Source organism: Phragmites australis, chromosome 11, assembly GCF_958298935.1.
Source record: "Phragmites australis chromosome 11, lpPhrAust1.1, whole genome shotgun sequence".
NCBI classification, from domain to species: Eukaryota; Viridiplantae; Streptophyta; class Magnoliopsida; order Poales; family Poaceae; genus Phragmites; species Phragmites australis.
This window is the reverse complement of record NC_084931.1, coordinates 19,487,387-19,510,928: the sequence shown is the minus strand read 5'-3', so window position 1 is coordinate 19,510,928 and position 23,542 is coordinate 19,487,387. Positions and strand designations below refer to the sequence as shown.

General features: G+C 49.7%; 1 protein-coding gene across 3 annotated transcripts; it reads left to right on the top strand.

Moving 5' to 3' along the window:
* Positions 1-12,914: 12,914 nt before the first annotated feature.
* On the top strand, positions 12,915-23,303 carry LOC133884298 (pseudouridine kinase). Of its 3 annotated transcripts, XM_062323655.1 has the most exons (10): positions 12,915-13,213; positions 13,344-13,469; positions 13,884-13,986; positions 14,101-14,148; positions 15,803-15,900; positions 16,001-16,115; positions 21,815-21,897; positions 21,982-22,543; positions 22,965-23,030; positions 23,114-23,303. In XM_062323655.1, the coding sequence occupies exons 1-9, from the start codon at positions 13,127-13,129 to the stop codon at positions 23,012-23,014; spliced, it is 1,272 nt and encodes a 423-aa protein (XP_062179639.1). In that variant the 5' UTR covers positions 12,915-13,126; the 3' UTR covers positions 23,015-23,030; positions 23,114-23,303. The 3 variants fall into 3 exon arrangements, with proteins under 3 accessions (XP_062179639.1, XP_062179640.1, XP_062179638.1); XM_062323654.1 differs by having other exon boundaries at positions 12,916-13,213; positions 22,965-23,303; XM_062323656.1 differs by lacking the exons at positions 15,803-15,900; positions 16,001-16,115 and having other exon boundaries at positions 22,965-23,303.
* Positions 23,304-23,542: the final 239 nt, after the last annotated feature.

Sequence of the window (23,542 nt, the reverse complement as noted above, 5' to 3'; positions counted from 1 at the left end):
GACTCGGTGCCCCGAAGGTCCCACCGAAGTGCTCGGGAGAGAGTGCTCGGGGCTGCACGTGGCAACCCCCGAGGACTCGGTTCCCCGAAGGTCCCACCAAGTGCTCGGGAGAGAGTGCTCGGGGCTGCACGTGGCAGCCCCCGAGGACTCGGTGCCCCGAAGGTCCCACCGAAGTGCTCGGGAGAGAGTGCTTGGGGCTGCACGTGGCAGCCCCCGAGGACTCGGTGCCCCGAAGGTCCCACCGAAGTACTCGGGAGAGAGTGCTCGGGGCTGCACGTGGCAGCCCCCGAGGACTCGGTTCCCCGAAGATCCTCCCAAAGTACTCGGGAGAGAATGCTCGGGGCTGCACGTGGCAGCCCCCGAGGACTCGGTTCCCCGAAGGTTCGTGCAAGATCATTCGACGACCCGAAGGGTCCCGTCGTCAGGGTGTCATCCAGTCAAAGGCCCAATGCCGCATTTAATAGGCACGCGCGGCCTGACATCCTGACATTCTCAGCTGCCCACGCCCCAGTATCAGACCCTGCCATGCACTGGCAGGGGGGCGTGGGTCCATTAAATGCACGGGTCCCGTCCCGTTTCACCCGGGTGCCTCGGGATAACGTTGCCAGAATCGACGCGCTCCGCCGGCCACCCTGCCCTAGTAGAAAGACAAGACAGGGTGGGCGCACCGGGCACCTCTGAGGCTGCCCGGTGGGCCCCCTTTATGGCGCCCGGAGGCTTCCACAGTGGCGGGTGGTCGGATGCGCGCCGCATTTCTCCACCGCCCCTGTCACTTCGCCAAGACGAAATGATGACGCCTTTCTCCATGGCACCTTGGCATTCGCATCCCCTCTTTCCCATTCAGGATATGTCGAGGTCGGCGCGCCTATAAAAGGAAAGAATGAAAAACACGTAAAGGGGGTGGTGTGTGAAGAAGAGGACGCAGACGCTCAAACCCGCTCAAGCCAAGCTAGAACACGAGAGCCTCAAGCTCTCAGTAGGTCTCTCTCTCTTGTAATCAGATACATCCTTGAAGAATTCCCTTCAAGGGCAGATATAACACTCACACAGGAGTAGGGTGTTACGCCTCCGTGCGGCCCGAACCTGTCTAAACCCCAGTGCACCCATTTTTCTCCCGTCAGGGCGATCATCTCCCACCAGCCATTGCATTTGTTTCCGTTCCCGCTTATTTCCCAACAAGCTTATCCAGGATCATCCCCCCGGCCGAATCTCTAAAAAGGGGTCTCTCGAGATCCCTGCGACAGGAGTTCATCCTCCGACAGCTGGCGTGCCAGGTAGGGGGGAGTATCCCTGGATTGTTTGTTTCACTTTTTTCCGCAGGAAAAGATGGCCGGTGGACACCGTCTCCAGCGTTCTGGCTCCACTTCCAGTGACGGAGCGCTGCCCAACGTCAGAAGGAGCCCAGTCGCTGCTGCATGCCAGCAGCAGCCGCCATCCGCGTGCGCGGTTTTTCCCGCTCAAGGGGGTCCCAGCTCCCAGAGGGCGTCGCGCTCCCGAGTACTTCGCCTCTGGGAGCTGCGCCATGTCCGGGCCCGGTCTCTCGAGGTGGGGGACCTAGTTCTCCGACGCGTCCAGTCGCGCGAAGGAATGAATAAGCTGTCCCCTGTGTGGGAAGGTCCCTTCACCGTGATCGCGGTCCCCCGGGCAGGTTCTTTCAGGTTGGCGACGGAGGAAGGACAGCCACTCCCGAATCCGTGGAACATCGAGCATCTCCGACGCTTCTACCCGTAGATGGTCGTGCTCGCGGCTCAGGTCAGCAAGGCCGGGGGCTTCTCCCCGCCCGAGCAATCTGAAGGCTTCGCCCCGTGGGGTAAGTCGCTGTCGCCCAACCTTGTAAATATTGCACATTCAGTATTTCAATAAGCAATCGCTATGTCAAATTATTTTTCTGGATTCCCTATGTTTAATCTGTCTGGTGAGGTGCTCGGTTGTGCGAGAAAAAGTTCGCTCTCTCATTTTTCCCCGTTGATAAAAGAATCCCAATCGGTATACATGCGAGCAGTCGCCGCTGACTTACGTCCGACATGGTAGGCTGTGGTATTCGGTGTCGTGGCAGGCTCCCGGGCACTAACCGAGTTTCGGGGTGCTCTGGGTAATCCCATCACTCGAGCTGCTCGAGTAGGCCGGAGCTCAGGCCCCCGGGGCGGGCTGTCGGTGCTCGGTCTGGTCTGTCATACCCGGGCGCCACCGAACCGTAGGACCTCTGGGTTACGCCTTTGCCCGCTGGTTCGGGTATTCGAGAGGTCTCGGGTCAAAAACGAGAGCAGTCTATAGCAAGTACCGCACTGACAGAGCGCACCAGACAAAGAAATCCTATTTTTTTTCTCTTAAGTCACAGGCTGGCAATCACGAGCAGCTCGGCCGCGAGGGCTTCAATGCCCCAGTCTCTGGTCGGCCCCAAGGGTCCTCGGGTGGTCCTACCACTTAGGCATGGGTGGTCGAGATCACCCGACCCTAGGAGCCTCGTACGCCTTCCGGGCGCTCGGGCGCCCCGTTGAAAGAATTAAGTTCCCGGGCACCCGAGCTCGGAAGCACATCCCTCCTGGATCGGTGGGCCGGAAGGCCGACAGCTGTCCGGTGAGTGGTTATATTCAGACAAATCTACTTTCAGTAAATTTATGTTCCCGAGTCATTCTCGGGGGCTCTCGCGCCTTAATCTGTTCGGTGAGGTGTTTTCCTCGCACGTAAAAACCCTGCCGCGTGTCTACTTTTTCCCAGAACGACAGAGCGGTTTGCAGAAAAGAGTAGCGCGCGTGCGATAATGTCTGACCGAAGCCCTTCGTGGTGGTCGTGGTGTTCGGTCCGCTTTTAAGGACCCCGAGCACTACCGAGTCCTCGGGTACCCTGGGTAATCCTATCGCTCAAGCTACTCGGGTAGTCCAGAGCTCAGGTCTCGGGGGCGGGCTGTCAGTGCTCGGTCCGGCCCGTTTTAAGCCCGGGCACCACCGGACCGCGAGGACTCTTGGTCACATTCTCGCCCGCACGCGTCTCCCTTCTACTAACTGAGTGGTCGCAAAGTGAAAAAGTGTTCATTAGGCACGGCGTGTTCTGAGCGGGATCGATCTATCTCCCGGGCAAGGGAGTTTGTGTCTTCATTTCTTAACCTAGGCAATGCGGACTCGCGAGAGCTCGAGGGCTGGCTGCGCCAACGTCAGCGATCGGAACAACTTCGTTTCTCGGGGATGGGAAGGTCGGGAACGGCCCGACTGAGTACTCCCCGGGACTTCCAGGCAGAACACAGAAGAAACATCAAACACAGAGAGAAATTGGAGTCGCGAGCCCAAGGAGAAGCTGCCATTATATCCACAAGACATCTACAAGGCGTTTTCTAAGGGTTCACTCCTAATATTTACATCCATTGAGACGGCAAAAGAAAGACAAAGGCTACAAAAGATCTAGTCGGCGGCGGAGGCGTCGGCTGAATCCTCTGAGTCGTCCCCGGGGGCTGGCGGCGGCGGCACCTCTCGCCTGAAGCCGGCCGCCACCACGGAGGCGGTACTCCGGACTGCTGCCCGGGCGGCCTCTCCCCCAGCCTCGGCCTCGGTCGCGACGAAGGGCCCATTCGCAGTCTCTGTCCCGTCGGCTACCAACGGGCCCGGGGGCTACTGTCGGTGTATTCAGAACCAGGGGTCCCTAAGTCCCGAGACCAGGCCGGCTATCCGCCACATGTCACCACCCTGCAAGGTAAGAAGAAGCTAAGTACCGGGAGAAGGTGCTCGGGGCCGCCGCCTCTGGTTCCCGAGCACCCTAGTTCCCCGATGATCCGCAGAGCCCAAATACCGGGAAGGAAGTGCTCGGGAGAGAGTGCTCGGGGCTGCACGTGGCAGCCCCCGAGGACTCGGTGCCCCGAAGGTCCCACCGAAGTGCTCGGGAGAGAGTGCTCGGGGCTGCACGTGGCAGCCCCCGAGGACTCGGTGCCCCGAAGGTCCCACCGAAGTACTCGGGAGAGAGTGCTCGGGGCTGCACGTGGCAGCCCCCGAGGACTCGGTTCCCCGAAGATCCTCCCAAAGTACTCGGGAGAGAGTGCTCGGGGCTGCACGTGGCAGCCCCCGAGGACTCGGTTCCCCGAAGGTTCGCGCAAGATCATTCGACGACCCGAAGGGTCCCGTCGTCAGGGTGTCATCCAGTCAAAGGCCCAATGCCGCATTTAATAGGCACGCGCGGCCTGATATCCTGACATTCTCAGCTGCCCACGCCCCAGTGTCAGACCCTGCCATGCACTGGCAGGGGGGCGTGGGTCCATTAAATGCACGGGTCCCGTCCCGTTTCACCCGGGTGCCTCGGGATAACGTTGCCAGAATCGACGCGCTCCACCGGCCACCCTGCCCTAGTAGAAAGACAAGACAGGGTGGGCGCACTGGGCACCTCTGAGGCTGCCCGGTGGGCCCCCTTTATGGCGCCCGAAGGCTTCCACAGTGGCGGGTGGTCGGATGCGCGCCGCATTTCTCCACCGCCCCTGTCACTTCGCCAAGACGAAATGATGACGCCTTTCTCCGTGGCACCTTGGCATTCGCATCCCCTCTTTCCCATTCAGGATATGTCGAGGTCGGCACGCCTATAAAAGGAAAGAATGAAGAACACGTAAAGGGGGTGGTGTGTGAAGAAGAGGACGCAGACGCTCAAACCCGCTCAAGCCAAGCTAGAACACGAGAGCCTCAAGCTCTCAGTAGGTCTCTCTCTCTTGTAATCAGATACATCCTTGAAGAATTCCCTTCAAGGGCAGATATAACACTCACACAGGAGTAGGGTGTTACGCCTCCGTGCGGCCCGAACCTGTCTAAACCCCAGTGCACCCATTTTTCTCCCGTCAGGGCGATCATCTCCCACCAGCCATTGCATTTATTTCCGTTCCCGCTTATTTCCCAACAAGCTTATCCAGGATCATCCCCCCGGCCGAATCTCTAAAAAGGGGTCTCTCGAGATCCCTGCGACAGGAGTTCATCCTCCGACAGCTGGCGCGCCAGGTAGGGGGGAGTATCCCTGGATTGTTTGTTTCACTTTTTTCCGCAGGAAAAGATGGCCGGTGGACACCGTCTCCAGCGTTCCGGCTCCACTTCCAGTGACGGAGCGCTGCCCAACGTCAGAAGGAGCCCAGTCGCTGCTGCATGCCAGCAGCAGCCGCCATCCGCGTGCGCGGTTTTTCCCGCTCAAGGGGGTCCCAGCTCCCAGAGGGCGTCGCGCTCCCGAGTACTTCGCCTCTGGGAGCTGCGCCATGTCCGGGCCCGGTCTCTCGAGGTGGGGGACCTAGTTCTCCGACGCGTCCAGTCGCGCGAAGGAATGAATAAGCTGTCCCCTGTGTGGGAAGGTCCCTTCACCGTGATCGCGGTCCCCCGGGCAGGTTCTTTCAGGTTGGCGACGGAGGAAGGACAGCCACTCCCGAATCCGTGGAACATCGAGCATCTCCGACGCTTCTACCCGTAGATGGTCGTGCTCGCGGCTCAGGTCAGCAAGGCCGGGGGCTTCTCACAAAATGCAGCTCGTGCTCGTTGAGTTCTCGGGTTGCCTGCCCATGTGGCGTGACGTCGCCTAGGATGTCCTCGACGGTGCGAAAATGGAGCGACCCGTCATCATGCTCGGCATCGAGGTATTGGTCGCCATCGATCGGTGGCGTGACGAAGCTAGTGGATGCTGGTTGGCCTGGTGTCGCAGCAAGCGGACTGGTCATCACCGCTCGTCGCTCTGGTGTCCCAGCAGGCGGACTGGTCACCGCTCCCGGACATGTGGTCGCACCTGGTGGACATGTGGTCGCAGTAGGTCAACTCATGGTCATTGCGCCAGCTGGAGCCTCCTTCACCGCCTCGAACCTTTGGCACTCTTCGTACTCAACGGTGAAGTTGATGTTGAATCTTGTGGTCATTGACTCGTCTGTCGTCGACTAGTCCCAGCACCTCTTCTCATTGAAGATCACGTCACGGGAGACGTGAACGCGACGTGCTCGGGGTCGAACAATCTATACGCCTTGGTCCCCAGCTCATACCTGAGGAACACCATTGGAACACTGTGATCATTAAGCTTCCGCAGGTTTGTCTTGGTCACCTTGACATGCGCCACGCAGCTAAACGTGCGGAAGAATGAGACAACGGGCTTCTGCCCATGCCAAGCCTCGAATTGGGTCATGTCGCTCAGACTCTTGGTTGGTGACCGGTTGAGGAGGAAGATTTTTGTGGTAACTGCCTCTCCCCAAAACATCGTTGGCATTTGCTTCGCCTTGAGCAGATAGCGTGCCATTTCGACGATGGTCTGGTTGCAACGTTCCACAACACCATTCTGCTGTGGGGAGTAGGGTGTTGTGAGGTAGTGCTCGACTCCCTGCTCGGCGCAGTACTGCCTGAACTCAACCGAGGTGAATTCACCACCCGAATCAGTTCGCAGTACTCACAGTCGCCGCTCGATCTTCGTCTCGATGCGCAACTAGAACTCTTTGATCGCCGTGGCTACCTCATCCTTGCTGGTCAGTAGACGCAGCCACATGTAGCGACTGTGGTCATCTACCAGCAACAGGAAGTAGCACCGCCCGTCGTTCATCAGCGGAGTGATGGGCCCGCACAGATCACCGCTCACGAGGTCTAGAAGACCCTGAGCGTGGTAGTTGGCTTTCTGTGAGAACGCAGCACGTCATTGCTTGCCTGCAAGATAGCTGTTATAGACTTCTCCAATGTGGTTGATCGCCGACAAACCGCACACCATGTCGTGGCGTGCCAACTTCTTCAGCGCATCGAAGTGCAGATGACTAAATCGGGCATGCTAGAGCCATGCCTCGTCATCATGATGTGCGGCCAAGCACACCGACTGCATGATGTTCATCCTCATCATGTACAGCCGGTTCTTGGAGCGCATTACCTTGGCAAGAAGATTGCGCTTGTGATCACGGATCCACAACACTCCCCCGTCGATCAGCACTTAGCAGCCTCACTCGTCGAGCTGACCAATGCTGATGATGTTGCTCTTTAGCTTGGGGATGAAGTAGACGTCCGTGATGGTGCGGTGCTCGCCGTTCTTGCACTTGAACAACACCGTGCTGTGGCCTCGAATGTCAACGATGGAGCCGTCCCCGAACTTGACCAAATCGACAATGCCGGTATCAAGCACCACGAACGCATCGCCGTCGCCGGTCATGTGGTTGCTGGCTCTAGTGTCCAAGTACCACACATCGCTCCGGCTCTTGCCTTCGCAACTAAGGTTTACCTACGCATGCGTCTCATTGAGCTCAAGCACCTAGGGTACGTCAGTTTCGTCGAGTCGGTGAGGGCGCATGCCTGCGCCATTAGCAGGGTCGACTCGTTGTCGTCACCCTGCATGAGGTGTGCTTTCTCATTGCGCTTCGGTTGCCAACAGTCCTTGGCCCAATGGCCAAATTTGTCACATTTTCGGCACTTCTCATTTCTAACATCGCGCCCAGACTCTTGCTTGCCATCGTGGTCGTTGGAGTCGCCCTTCTTCCGGCTCGGCTTGCTGCCACGGTGTCCGCGACCACCACCTTTGTCAGAGTAGGAAGAGCCCTCTCCAGGCTGTTGATCCTTTTGACACACTATCCATTCCGCCTCAGTGAACAGGAGTTTCTTGCTCGCATTTGTCATGCAGCAGTCCTCGACTACCTTCAACCGACCGGTCACATCCTCGATGTATAGTGTGGATAGTTCAAGCAAAGTCTCATTGGATAGGGCGATCTGCACAAACTTGGGAGGCACCACACGCAGGTACTTCTCGACAACAGCCGTGTCGTCGATGAACTCGCCGACGGTCGCCATCTAGTTCACCAGACCGCTCAGGCGCAGCGTGAAATCCTCCACCGCCTCGCCGTCATGGAACTGGATCGCCTCATACTTCTTGCGGAGCTGCTGGACTTTCGCTTTTCGCACACGATCGGTGTCGATGCGCATGGCCTTGAGGCTGTCCCAAGCCTCCTTGGCGCTGGCTTGGTTGCCAGCGTAGAAATTATCTCCTACGGAACCGCCCGGAGAATGGCCTCTAACGCCATCCGATCTTCTTGTTCCTCGGCGTCACCAATGTCGATGACTTCCCAAAGCCCGCGAGCTTGGAGCATCACCTTCATCATCAGCGACCAATCGCTGTAGTTCGTCCGGGTGAGAGTTGGATATGCCACCGAGCCTCCAATCTCTCTCACCGTCCGCTGCACCACGAGCGTACGACCACCGTCATCACGGTTCCATCCTCGACGCGGAACAGGAGAGGGAGACCCGCAATGTCCCCGCTGCGGTGGAGTCCGAGAAAGCCTCGAGCCTTCCAGAGCCTGTGATTGCGACATGTTGCAGGAGCAAAGAAAACTAGGGAGCTAAGCTCTGATACCAATTGTTGGCCTCTCGGATCTTTTCCGTGCGCTCACAACCATATTGAAGGAGACGCACGACCACTCCTCATGACCACGCTACCACAAAATGACCACTCCACGAGTGGTCCTCGACCACTCAAGCTGAACTAGTGACCACTCACGAGGATGTGCGACTACTCGCACACCACTCTGATGAACTAGTCGGAGGAACACAGGAAGCACTCAAATGCAAATGAGAAAGATTTTTTTATGTTGCACAACCACCACGACTTTTCGATTTTTTTCCTCTTCTTATTTATAGACTCTTACAGACCTACCCTTACATGTGATCCATACTCCGCAACTTGTGTTGCATCGCATGTTACAGCTAACGTGGGATATGAAAGTCGTGATAACGTGACACAAGTCATGTCCCACGTCTCAATCCTATACCTACTCGTACATCCCTGACACAAGTAAAACAATGTACGTTTGACTCAAAACATAAAAGAAAAGATAAAGACACCGGTACCAACAAATTATTATATTCTAACATTAGTTGGTTCATCGCACTCCCATGTTGTTTAGCTGATTTGATCTACACTGCCCAGCTATCCGAACTTGATCAGTTTTGGTGCCCTGTTTGTACAATTTTACCAGACGATGTCAGGTGTTCAGTATGCAGCGATAGAGCTTTCTGTTTTCAGATGGTTGTTGTTCTTCCAACACTGATGACCATTTTCATTTGGCTAAGTAAACATCTTCCACACTGCAAAAAAAAAAAACATCTTCCATAAATTGGAGACTCAACCTCTATGGTCTTGCAGCGAGCATGCTTGCGCCGTACTGATAATATTTTGCCCCAGGTTTGGGCAATACTTGCAATTTTTCATTCCCATAAACACATGGTTTTTCACAGCGGAGTAGGGTCCTTAGCATTGAGCTTTGCAGGTTTGAAACTTCGAGTGCTTTAGGGCTCTAGTGGGGATGTTATGAGCTGAAAATGCAGTTCACACATGCAAACAGTAATCAAGGACTGTAGTGCCGGCAGATACTGTAGCATTCGCGTAGCACCGTGTGCACTGTCAGGTTAGAGATAAGATTAGTCGTTAAGGATAAGATCTACTATTTAGTCTTTAAGATAAGATTGATTAGTTTAGATTGTTAGGATCGACTCATATTTATTATAATTAAGTAAGAGAAATCATCTAGTTCATATTCTCTTCTTTTAAATCTGTGGTAATATTCTATCTTCTCAGTCTATGACTTAATCCCTCCTCTAATAGTCACCGTCACCCAGCTATCTTTCTGATGAGTGTTTACCTTAACAAGGGAACATTAGGTTCCAACGTGACTTACAAATGCTAGCTAATCCTGCTTTATGGGTGCTTGTATGTGGGCTCAATCTCAATTCTGAGTAAGGAAAATGTTAGAATAAGATCCTTGGTACAAGCAGGGTGTGGTGCAGATGGCAAGCTATTTGTTGGCCGACCAAGATGAAACATTTATGCACTCATGCTAGAATATCAGGAAACTGTATTGATTTTCTGATTGGAATTTGTACGTGAAAAGTGTACGGGTACCAAGGTCTACCAATAAGGAGCTACCTTGGTGAAAGCTGAATTCCCTATTGGAAGATCTAGGAATGCCGGATTTCCTATTGGAATAGATATTGCCCTCTTTGTCGAAGAAGGGAGCCATAAAAGAAAATCAGCTATCTAATTGATGAGCATTTCATTCTTGTCGCCTACATAGCTTCTGAGCCACTCAACTTTCTTTTTAAAATTTTGAGGGCAATGAACTCAAGTAATTTCTTGCTTACCGTGGGTTTACATGTTATGATAAATGGGGCTAGCAAGCTTACACGCACATGAATAACAATCTCGGAATCTCCAAGAAGATCTTGTCTATATTGCTGGTTGGAAAAGGTAGCCGAGAAAGCAATTTGTAAGTTGAGATGGTTAGGTGATACAATGGCGTAAGTTCATAGGAAGCCACGGTGCAATTTACTCAATACTTTTCACGTTCATCTTCTTTTTATCAAAACGAAAGGTCAACCATGCTTGTACCATTCATATAAATGAAAAATAGAGAAACTACATGACTGATTTTAACTTAAAGTTTATAATGGGAATTCAAATAATTTTAGATATTAGAACAATTTTATGCTTTTGAATAATTTCGAATGCAGTAAAAGTTTGTGACCCATTTGGCATTGTAGGTGCGCCCTTGATTCCATATATTGCATGAATGATTTTTTTCTTCGAGTACTTTCTTTTAGAGGATTTCTTCGAGTACTTGCATGCACGATCAAATTTCGAAATGATACTGATCTTAAAAAAGTTTCGAAATGATATCAGGAATCAGACAGACTAACGAGAGGTATTATTGGACCTTTCTCGGCCTGGACTGGAAGCATGCCCATCAAAGTTTTAAGCACAGACCTTAGCATTTTGAGGCCCATTTAGTACAGTCCATACCGGCCAGATTGTCTTCTTACATGACATGTGGACCCACGCCTCGCCCATCCCTTGCTCTCTACGCACATCGCCGCTGCATTGTTCTCCGGTGATGGCGTCGGCACGCCGGAGGTAACCTTTTAGTCCCAAGTAAGTTAGTATAGGCTAGAGATAAGTCCTTCAAGAATGACAAGAAACAGAGGATAAAAAATAAAAATATATATATTAATTGTATGAAAGGTAGTAGAAAAAAAGCCATGTTCAGTAGGCCCTCCGTGACCATCTAGTTTTGATTCAGCGTTAAGTTTGGTGCAACCTATTCAATGGAAGACCATTGATCCAATTATACGTCCAAAATAGAGAGTCGGAGCCATCTCTTATCTGAATGGATACTGAAGCTTGGGACATGCACCGAACCACTTGCTCAGAGCAACATGCCCAGGCCAAATTCTTGATGTCACGGGTCATTTAACAAAAGCTTGCAAATTTTCTCAATTTGCAATAATGTAAAACATAAGGATGATCTAAATATTATTATCTCACATTTTCTTTATCTTATGGATTGGGCTTTCCTTAGTTTTCACTGATTCATTGTACTTGTTTTGCTTGTAAGATTGGGCATTGGTGGTGGAGGTGATAGGGTGAAATGTTGAATAATACATGATACGAGTGCCCCATTAGATCTGGTAAAATGCCATGTTGGTTGAATAAGGGATGCTAATTGTTCTTCTGGTATGTTTTATTGTTTTGCTTGTCAGCATCTTAGTTCCAACTTTTAGGATTTTCATCATCTACTAGTGATTAATATTTTCTTCAGTGCTGAAAAAGCTGCATTGGGATGTAAAATGATGATCCAAGCAACAACAAAACATTTTATCAATGCACCCCCTGCTTAAATAGGAACCTAATTAAAACCAATAATTGAAAAGATATAACTGTCGTATAAAGCAGAAAGTAATTAAGTCCCTTATCATCTGTCATATACTATCACTAATCATGCTTGGATTTGGAGCCTCACGGAGCGTTGCCCTCCCTTCGCTTGTCGAGCACTGCTGCTTGTCGCAAAACCCCCTATTATTTTTAGAAGTTACCAAATATGCAACAACCCGATAATATCACAATATACAATCACAAAAAAGACTAATGATTTGGGATAAGTATGCGATAAATTGGAAAGAATAGTGGATGCTAAATATGTTGCAGAACAATTATTTTTTGGCTAACAATTTTGATTTTAGGGCTCATGGTTGCAGCAAACTAGCAAAGAAAAAATTCTTTAAACCAATGAGGGACGGTTGCATGGAGGATGAGGGTTGAAGTCACAAGAATCCTTTGGTCTGGATGCAAGAAAAAGCGAAGGAGGGACCAGAAGACAGAAGTGGAATGGCTATGTATTCATTTAATTTGTGCAAGTTTTGTGATTGCTCCTTACCAACACGTGGCATTACTCGGAATCATTAACACTACAATACATTCTACGTGGAAAGGGTTGGCTAGTTTGAAGAAAAAGAGAACGAAGAACAGATTAAAGAGAGAGGAAGAGGAAACCCTAGTCACCAAAACCCACCTCGACTCGCTAGAACTCTAGCTCCAAGGACTCTCTTAACCCTCCTCTTGTAGTTGTATAACTTAGTGGACAACTATTTTGAGCATAATTGGATGGTCTATATAAATTGTTTATATGGACCTTACTGTAAATCTTTGGATCAAAAGTTTCCAGGTCAAAAAGTTTGTTCAAAATTTTCGGATCAAAGTTATTTTTATTCCGGAACCACATGGACCAAACTTTGTGTACAAAGTTTCGACAGAAATTTGTGATTCATAGTTTTGTGCACAAAGTTCCGTTGAAGAATTCGATTTAAAATATTGTTTTCATAGTTGCACGAAAGAGACTTTGGCAAAAAAAAATTCAGTTGAAAATCAAGGTTTGAACTTTTGGTTACTCAAAAAGGAAACTAAGGGAGACAGAGCATGTTTAGATCATCTCTAACGGATTCTCTTTGTGAGTCATATTTTCTTCACGAAAAGATTTTCGTTGTCTTCAGCGTTCTAACAATTTGTCTACACAGTTCCTTTTATACAGGGATTTCTAAAGTCATTTCTTTTATTTTGGTATTCTCTCTTTTCCGTTCGTAAAGAACGAAATAATGAAAAAAAATGATTGGGGATAGCCTTACCAGAAACGGGTTGTCGGATCGTGCACTCGTTGGCGTCCTCGCGCACGTGCGCGAACTACTAGGCCATTGTTCCAGCTCCGCCCGGCCCACCCGACCCGGTGCCATCGGCCATCCTAGTCCGTCCCATCTCCGCCCCGCCGTGCGCCGCACCGCCGCCGGAATCCTCTCCTCCGCACACCAACGGCGCCGCCTTTCTGTCCTCTGCATCTCGGCCTCGTCACATGGCCGAGCCCGCCGGCCGAAGGATGGAGGCCGTCCGCCGCCACCTCCTCCCGCCCTCGGCCCCCCCGCCGCCGGTCCTTAGCCCGGTACGTGCCACTCCCCTTTCTCGAATATCTTCTGCTCGACTGCCCTGTCTGCCATCCCTCGCTCAGATCAGTACCTCCTAACCTTGATGTTTCTTTTTCTTCCCTGATTCCCCCCCCCCCCTCGTCGCAGAATCCATTAAGCAGCCTCGCGGTGACGGTGGTGGAGCCGAGCCCGGTGATCATCGGCGGGATGGTGCTGGATATCCATGCCAAGCCCTCCGTGCCGCCCCATCCCGGCACGACTGTCCCTGGAATGGTGTCACTCTTCGCTTCCATCACACTCCTCTTTTGCCACTAATTGACTAATCATTGTTAGAGGCATAATCGTGTGACGGAGTAGATCGACCATGAGTCCATGAGCAACGGATAATTCTGTGGAATGGAAACTAGAGTTGTGAGCTACACAAATTACAAGCCATTTTTATCCTTTAGTTTTCAGTGATTCCATGTTTGTTTCTTGTCTTCATACAATTTTTAATACCTTTTGTTCTAGTTTACTGTGTTCGTCCTTACTATATACATTTTCTTCATCCATAGTTTTGCGCTATGTGGCTTGCGAGCTTGTAGTAGTTTTATATGACAATCATTAAAATAGTACAAATGCAAGTAGAATATCTTAATAATGAGTTTTTTTTGGAGCCATCTTAATAATGAGTTTGTCATTCTTTAGGTTAAGTACATCAGTGGGGGAGTAGCAAGAAATATTGCTGAGTGCATGTCAAAGCTTGGGACACGACCCTTCATGATAAGCGTTGTTGGAAATGATATGGCAGGTATCGTATAATTTTCTTTTGAGGAAAGATATCATTACTTATAGTGGCCTACTTTGTATTATGCTTTGTTTACTCATATCTATATACTCTAATACTTCTTTTACTCTACTGAAGGGGACTTCCTATTAAAATACTGGAGGTCAGCTGGATTATGTACAGAAGGTGAGTTTGAAGATAGCCACCTTTTGGTATGAATCCATTATATTGCAAAACTCAGGTGTACCATTGTAATAGTTTGATGAGTATTTTGAAACCAGTTCTAAAATTTCTTTTTGCTGCTAATCTACTGTTTATTTTTAAAATTTGGATTGACTTGCCGGTTCTGCACTGTATGTGTTGTTTGCCATTACTTCTATCCTATTTGTTATGCAAGGTCGTAGGCCTATAATTTGGTGTAACAAACCAAAGCTAAAATTTCTGACAATAGCAGTTTCATTGTTCTTTGTGGTCAAAGAGTTACAGCCATCATGTTTCAATGCAGTATCAATTTGTCTGAAATAGTGTGGATTTCGTAAATGCAATGGAAGCAAGATGGAATTCTACTAATATAGAATGAAGAGGACATACTGTTTTACCTGTCTACTTATAGACTACTGCAATTAATGAAACTTGTGCATACACTTAGTTTTAAAGAAAACTTGCATAGTTATGGCAGGGGCTTCTGCCTCAAGTCATCACCATACGACCTTCCTCAGACAGATGATTATCCTATAAAACCTTAAAAAGCCGACAATAACAATAGTTTCCTTGTGAGCTCAACAAAACCGAGTGTATTTGTTTAATGATAAATTTAATCATTGTCACCTAGCTAGAAAATTTTCTCCCAGCTGGCAAAATTGGAGTTCTTTCGCTAGACTATGTAATTCCCTGCTAAAGAGTCTGCTATGGGTTGTAGATACTGCTGTACAAACAGTGTGTTGGATGTCTTACATGTAGACATGTTGAACTAGTCCACATACTATCGTGCGCCAAAGAGATTCTGGTACTTTGAACTAGACATAGATAATAAGTAATGGCTGTCATGACCTTGCTAGATAGGGGCCCTGAGGCCTTAGATGCGGTAACCCTGGAACCCCTGCAGAGCGATGGTGCCGGTGATGGCAGTGGCACTGCAGGGCAGGGAAAGAAAAGTACTAGGAGTCTAGGACTAGATTGATTTATTTCTTGCTTCCCTTAATGACAGAGCATTGCTGGTGGTGCTGCCGCTAACAATGGATGCTAATAAATCCCTAACAATCTCGATCTAATCTTGGAGATAAGGAAATACCTTAACTAATGAGGAAATATCTTAAATAAATGAAATGAATGATAACTTGCTAAATGACTTAAAGGCTATCTGCTCTCCTGCCCTTGTTGGGCCTTGACCCAACCCCTATATAGCCTGCTGGATTGTACGTGATATGGGATTTTTCAGATCAATCTGTAAATTTTTATTTGTAATGGCAATTTAATGCTATGTTATGGGTGGATCCTAGTGTTCTAAAACAATTGATATTTTAACTAATCGGATCAATCAAGTGATAATTTGTATGAATAATTGTCCAGCACTAAATATTCTGAAGGCGTTTTCCTTGTTCCTTTGTTTTAACACTAAAACTCCATTCCACTTGTCTCAAATTTAACATCAAATGATGCACCACAGAGAGGGTTGCCATTGTTATTGTGATGTCCTCTTTATGGCAGCCTATTTGATTTATTATCTCACTCTTGCCTTTTATGAAGTGTTAACATCCTTTTTCAAAATTATTTCTTCTCTTTTCAAACAATACTTTGTTGTTTTTCTATTTGCTAACGTTACTTCATAATAATTACATAGGAATACTACAGGTTCATGATGTTACAACCCCAGTAGTATCAAATGTATTTGATAGTAGTGGAGAATTAATCGCTGGAGTTGCAAGTGTTGGGGCAGTTGTAAGATTTCTACAACACAATATGTACTGTTACCAGGAAAAAAAAGTACAGTACTGTTTATGAATTATTGCTGTTTTTGCCTACATTTTCCTTTGGGCAGGAAAATTTTCTTATTCCTAGCTGGATATATCGCTTCCGTCTTCAAATCACCAATGCACCTCTTCTAATGCTTGATGCAAATTTACCTCCTGAGTCACTTAAAGCAGCTTGCATAAGTACGTTGTTCCACCTTAAGCTTTGTCGGGAAAAAATATACACACTAAAAATTTTCTTACAAACGCTTAAAAGATGATGATGTGGCAAATCCGATTGAGCCTTTTTACCATCCTTGGGAGGTACCAAAAATTATAACTAGGGAGGTACCAAATTTCGGTACCTCCTAAGGTATAATTTGATAGTACCTCATGATACCTCCTAAGGACGTAAAAACACTCATCCTGATTTATCTTAAGTTGCACTGAATAAATCTAACGATTGAGAGTTTTGTTTGTAAAGTTTTTGTAAGAAAATGTTTAGTATGTATACCAGTGCTCTTCTTTTTTTATCTTCTATAAAAACAATCCTCTAAACTTGTTTAGTTCGCATACAAGCTAATTGTAGTAAATTATATAAACCAGAACTCGTGGGAGTGTATTTAAGGGAGCCTTGTTGTAATATCTATGCAATTTTTATTATACGCAATACACACTCCTAATTTTTGTATCTTTATGTCATGTGGGGCCAAACCTTTAGCCGCCGCCCCAAGCCAGGTGCGGCAAATTCTGATCACAGTGGCTAGGTTTCCATAACGAGCCTTGCCAAATATATCTCCCTAGAATCAGATTTATTACTTTCCCTTCAAGCAGGATATTAGATTATTACTTTCCCTTAAATCAAGATGTTAGCTTCCTTATTATGTATTTCCTTTCGTATATTTTTCTAAGTTGTAAGGGGCCTCTCTCTCTCTCTCTCTCTCTCTTGGCTCCAGCCATCACGGCCCGGACGCCGAGGGGCAAACCGCCCTCGACCTCCTATCCACCACAGTTACACCCTCTGGTCATCGCTGGAGAACCCTCTGATTGGGACCCGTGACATCCTAGTATCAGAGCCCAAGTTCCTCAACCCTCCATGCACCATGTCCACCTCCAACGAGCCTCAATCATTCGAAGACATGCTTCGTGACCTCCTAGCTAACCAACAGATGCTTTGCGCCTCCATCGACCGCGTCGACTGGCGGGAGATCGATCGGCGCATCAGTGACATTGACCAGCAGCCACAAGCTCACACCAACGCCATCAACCGCCTAGAACATAGCTGCGGCAAGATGGTGGCAGAGATGTCCGGCACCTCCACCGACCATGGCATCTCCGGAGGATCCTCAGGGTAGCAATCACCATTGTTGTGCCACCCTATCCTCCCCGACAACCGTGGTCCAACACGGCCCCCTCTACAAGTTGAATTTCCTCACCTTCGACGACGACGGCGACCCACTACCATGGTTGAACCGTCGTGAGCAATTCTTACATGGTCAACAGATGCTGGAACACAAGGTGTGGCTAGCTTCCTGTCATCTCACCACGGGTGCCTAGCTATGGTTCCACCGCTACGAACGCGACAACGGCACCCCAACATGGCCACGCTTCGTCGAGCTCATCGACAACCGCATCAGATCCTCCATCCATAGTAACCCTCTAGGAGGATTGGCACATCTTCGACAGCTCAGTTCGGTGGTGGACTACTGCAAGCAGTTCATGGGGCTCCAGTGCCAAGTCGACCCGCTCTCCGAACGGCAACAAATCCATCTCTTCACGGCTGACCTCCAGGAGCCCCTTCAGGCTGACGTTGAGCTCCAAGTGGCCAAATCCTTAGAAGACGCCATGAACTTCGCCTAGGCGTACGAGCGCTACACCTCTGTTCTACCTCCTCGCTCGGGGAGCCGCACCACCACGCCCAACCGTCCAGCACACTATTGGGGGGCATGGCATATGGGTTGAGCCAAGCGCCCCACCTTGAGGCCTGTTCGCCTAGCGCACTCTGGAGCCTGGGGAGATGCAGGCTCACCGCGACCAGGGCCTCTGCTGCAATTGTGATGAGAAGTTCGTCCCCAGCCATAAATCGCCAGTGCAAGTGCCTTTTTGTCATGGAGCACGCACCATACGACCCCGATCCCTCTGACTCCAACAACGACGATGGCCCTACAATATCCCTGGCTGCCTTGAACGAGATCGAGCCTTGTGTCGGGCAAACCATGAAGGTTGCCATCTCGATCGGTGCCGAACGCTTCCTCACCCTCATCGACTCTAGTTCCACGCACAACTTCATCGGGGAAAACGCAGTATGGCACACGGGCATGATGCTGCACCACCGCTCGGGCCTGTGTCATCGTCGCCAACGAGGACAAGGTGCAAAGCACGGGGTTCTGCCGCATCTTACCCATTGACATCGACACCGAGTGCTTCATCATCCCCTACCACACGATCCCACTCGAGCGCTATGACCTCGTCTTGGGCGTCCAGTGGCTGGGCTCGCTTGGCTCGATCATTTGGGACTTTAGTGTCCTCACCATGATGTTCACCCGGGATGACCATCGCGTGTTGTGGCATGTCCTTCCAGGCGGCCCTCCCGCATCCACGCCATCACAGGCGTCGACACCGATCTGATGCTGACCCTCCTCGACGACTACGCCGACCTGTTCTAGGCGCTAATCGACCTGCCATAGGCCCGCACCTGCAGCCACCACATCTACCTCAAGGCCAGTGTCAACACGGTGTCCGTCCAGCCCTACAGGTGCACCCAGCTACAGAAGGACGAATTGGAGCACCAATGCCGCGACATGCTGCACCAAGGGCTCATCCGCCGTAGCGACACGGCGTTCTCGGCCCCCGTCCTGCTCGTGAAAAAACGGGATGGGACCTGGTGCTTCTGCGTGGACTACCGCGCCCTGAACAACGCCACCATCAAGGACAAGTTCCCGATCCCAGTGGTGGACAAGCTGCTCGACGAATTGCGCGGCGCCAAGTTCTTAACCAAGCTTGACCTCCGCGCCGGGTACCATCAGGTGCTCATGCACGCTGATGACATTGGGAAGATGGCGTTCTGTACACATGAAGGGCTATTCGAGTTCTTGGTGATGCATTTTGACTTAAGCAACGCTCCAGCTACCTTCCAGGCCCTGATGAATGAAGCACTCGGTGACTTCCTCTGATGTTTCGTCCTCATCTTCTTCGACGATATCCTCATCTACTACGCCTCCTGGTATGAGCATCTTTGCCACGTTCGTCAAGTCTTCGCCACACTATGGCATCACCACCTCTTCCTCAATCAATCCAAGTGCGCTTTCGTCGAGCAATCGATCAGCTAGCTTGGGCATGTCATCCATAGACATAGTGGCAATGGAAGAACAGAAGGTGCGAGCGGTCCTGGACTCGTCGACCCCCCATTCGGCGCGAGCAGTCCGTGCCTTCCTCGCCTTGGCAAGCTACTACCACAAGTACATTCGGAGCTTTGGCGAACTCACGGTGCCCCTCACCAACCTAAAAAAGGAGGCCTTGCATGGTCACGGGACGTCGATCGCGCATTCAGCAACCTCAAGATGGCCCTCACGACTACATTGATTCTGCCGCTCCCCAATTTCACCATCGATTTCGTGGTGGAATGCGACGCCTCGGGACATGGCATCAGTGCCGTCCTTCACCAGGGCTAGGGTGCCATCGCCTACTTTAGCCGGCAGGCGGCAGCCCGCCACGCCAACCTCGTCGCTTATGAACGGGAGCTCATCGGCCTAGTGTGGGCCATACGCTATTGGTGTCCGTACCTATGGGGTCGTCACTTTGTGGTACGCATAGATCACCACAACCTTAAATTTTTACTTGACCAACGCTTGTCAACGACCCGCAGCATCACTGGGTCGGCAAGCTCCTGGGCTACAAGTTCAACATCGAGTACAAGATCATCCGCACCAATGTTGTGGCTAACTCACTTTCACGTCGCAACTCATTGACAACACCAGCCCTGTGCGCCCTCTCGGCTGTCCAGTTCGTCGTTTTCGATGACATTCGACGCAAGGTGGAACAGGATGATGCCTTGCGCGTCCATCGGGATGCGCTCACCACCAATCCCGCTCCAGGTCCCTAGGCCGTGACCGACAGCCTCATCACGTTCGGCGGGTGTGTCTTTGTGCCGGCCACCTCTCCATCTTGGCGGTAGCCTATGGTTTGGGCCATGAGGGTGTTCAACAGACGTTCTACCGTCTCCGCGCTGACTTCTACATCCCCAACACCCGCGTTATCGTCCTCGACTATGTGCGCACCTGCACCACCTACCAGTGTAACAAGGCCAAACAGCTGCATCCAACAGGGCTCCTCCAACCCTTGGGCGTCCCCACTTTAGTATGGGCCAACATAGCCATGGACTTCGTTGAAGGACTACTGTGCATCCACGGCAAGTCGGTGATCCTCACAGTCGTCGACCACTTCTCTAAGATGGCGCACTTCATCCCCTTGAGCCACCCGTACACGGCCCGTTCGGTGGCTCAGGCGTTCTTCTCCGACATCATGCGCCTCCACGGCGTACCCTCCTCCATCGTTAGCGACCACAATCCGGTCTTCGCTAGTACCTTCTAGGAGGAGCTGTTTCGTTTGGCTGACGTGAAGCTACACCACAGCTCGGCCTATCACCTACAGCCAGACGGTCAGCCGGAGGTCATCAACAAGATCATCGCCATGTACCTTCGCTTCCTTACAAGTGATCGCCCTTGGCGATGGCTTCGATGGCTACCCTGGGCAGAGTTTGCCTACAACACCTCCTTCTAGGCCTCCCTGAAGACATCGCCATTCCGCGTCGTCTACGGCCGCGAGCCTCCAGCGCTGCGCAGCTACTAGGAAGGTGCGGCCTAGCTCCCTGCGGTGGACCAGGATCGACTGGAGCAAGCTTCGCAGCACCACAAGCGCCACTACGACTCCGACCATCGTGAGGTGGCCTTTGACGTGGGCTAATGGGTATGGCTGCGCCTTCTCCACCACCACGCCACATCCGCCCAAGGCCGCAGCAAGTTGGGACCATGCTACTACGGCCCGTAGAAGATTGTGCAACGCAACGGGCAGGTCGCCTACAAGCTGCAGCTCCCTCCCTCGACGTGCATCCATGACGTCTTCCATGTGGGTCTTCTCAACTTCTTGCCCCCCCCCCCTGACGTTACCCCACAGCTACCGCCCACCCTCCATGGCCGTGTCTGCCCTCAACTGGCCAAAGTCCTCAAATCCCGCCACACAGGGACTGTCTTCAACTCCTTGTTCAATGGGACAAAGCAGCGGCACTAGATGCATGATGGCTAGACTATGAAGAATTCATCCAGTGTCATGTGGGGCCAAACCTATAGCTGCCACCCCAAGCCAGGTGCAGCAAGTCCTGATCACAGTGTCTAGGTTTCCATAACAAGCCTTGCCAAATATATCTCTCTAGAATCAGATTTGTTACTTTAGCAGGATATCAAATTATTACTTTCCCTTAAGTTTTAAGGGGCCTCTCCAATATAAAGGAGGGGTGCATATCATCAAAGGGCAGCAAAGTAATTCTCCTATCCCCCCCCCCCCCTCAGCCATCATGGCGCTGGGACACCGAGGGGCAAACCGCCCTCGACCTCACGTCCGCCACAGTTATGCCCTCCGGTCATCGCCAGAGAACTCTCTGATTGAGGCCCGTGACACTTCACGACATTTATTTTGTGAAAAGCGTTATTATTGCATTGCTATGTCTTTCAGTATGCTACGACTCTCCACATCTCTCTTCTGACCATATATTTCAATAGCCTTCCTAGAAAACTCAGCAACTATGTCCTAGACTCATAGTTATCTACACTATTATGTTTTCCATATCTTCATCATATTGATCAGAACAAAAGGTCGATGGTAACACTCTGTTGAGTTATTTTTCCCAGTGGCATATGAATCAGGGGTGCCTGTGTTATTTGAGCCTGTCTCAGTGGTGAAGAGTCGAAGAATTGAGCCAATTGCAGAATATGTGAGTGTGAAGGACTGGACAACTATTTTATAAGTATGCATTTGAAGTTTTACCTATTCATATAAATTTTCTGTGATGATTCAGATAACTTGCACTTCCCCAAATGAGATTGAGCTTGTTGCCATGGCAAATGCATTATCCCCATCGGTGAAATATAATTTTCACAAAATGGAGCAGTGCAAGGACAAAGCAGAGGCTGTAGAATATTTGTTTGAAATGCTTAGCCCGGCAATGTTTTTTCTTCTTGAAAATGGCATCAAGTTGCTTATCGTGACACTCGGCTCGAACGGTGTTTTTATTTGTTGCAAAGAGCACACTAACTTCATGAAAGATCAGCGCAAGTGCAAACAGACACCTTTCTCCACACAGCTACTTGAAAAATTGGAAGGGAGTTTTCTATCCAACACTCCTGTTAATTTGTGTGGAGAAAGATCTTCAAGAACATGTGTTTTTCATTTACCTGCAATATCCGCCTCAGTGATCAGCCTCACAGGTGCTGGTGATTGCCTTGTTGGTGGTGTCCTTTCAGGTCTATGTGGAGGCTTGGATATTATCCGAAGTGTTGCAGTTGGGGTTGCTATAGCAAAGGCATCTGTGGAATCCGAAGCCAACATACCTGATAATATTTGTGCTGCAAGTGTTGCAGGTCTGCTGAAGTAACCTTCAACCGGTTTCTTTCTTTCGTAAAATTAATTCTTGACCGTTTGAGCAATTCCTGCAATCAACATTTAGCAGCATGATGAACGTGATGAGCATATTTTCTTGGGTCAAAGCTCGCTGTCCTGTCCAATGTGTAAAAGATCAATTGGAGGACCAGAACTAGAAATTCAACCCTTAATCTTTCCGCTGTTGAGCTAAGTGCATTTATGAAAGTGCCTATCAGATCTTAGTGTTGATGTTCAAATTTAATTAGATCCTAGACGTGTACGAGAAGTGCTTTGTAATTTTGTCTTCCAAATGTTTAATGCCTTAATTATGCAATTATAACCTCTCGTGTTTACCAACCATCAGGGCTCTTATGATTTGTTTATGCCTTTCCGTACTGATTATCCATTTATCTGACACAGATGATGCAAAAAGAATTTTGCTATCTGCAAAGAAGCTTTGGTGCAGATGAAAAATCAAAGACCACCGTAAGCAATTTGTTGCTAATGAAAGACATTTCACCCTTAGTGTTGGAGCTGTTGATGAACTCTGATACTGCTCTATACAACAGACGATGGATCAGGATCAAGTTGAAGTAATGTGGACACTACTTTCCGTCAGTGCAGGCCAACGTTATCTTGTGTAAAGAGAGACATTTACTGTACATTGTCTCTCTAAGTTTTCTTAAATATGCATAATCAGCCGCATTATTTTTTGACGACGTACATATTGCCCTTTTATTCGCCGCCTTGGAGTTACAATTTATTTCCATCCAACTAATTATTGTGATCAGGGATAAAAGAATATTGGTGGTAACTGGCCGCCCGAGCTGGTAAAAGGTCACTGGTCCAAAAAGTTTTAAATTTTAACTATGTTGATTTAAAATCCTAGGGAAATGATTGTTACTATTTGCTTTTGGGAAATCCAATGGATGCATTAGTGTTAATCTAATTGAGTTGAGTTGAACAGTAACATTTTGCTGGATGTTGCCATTTTAGAT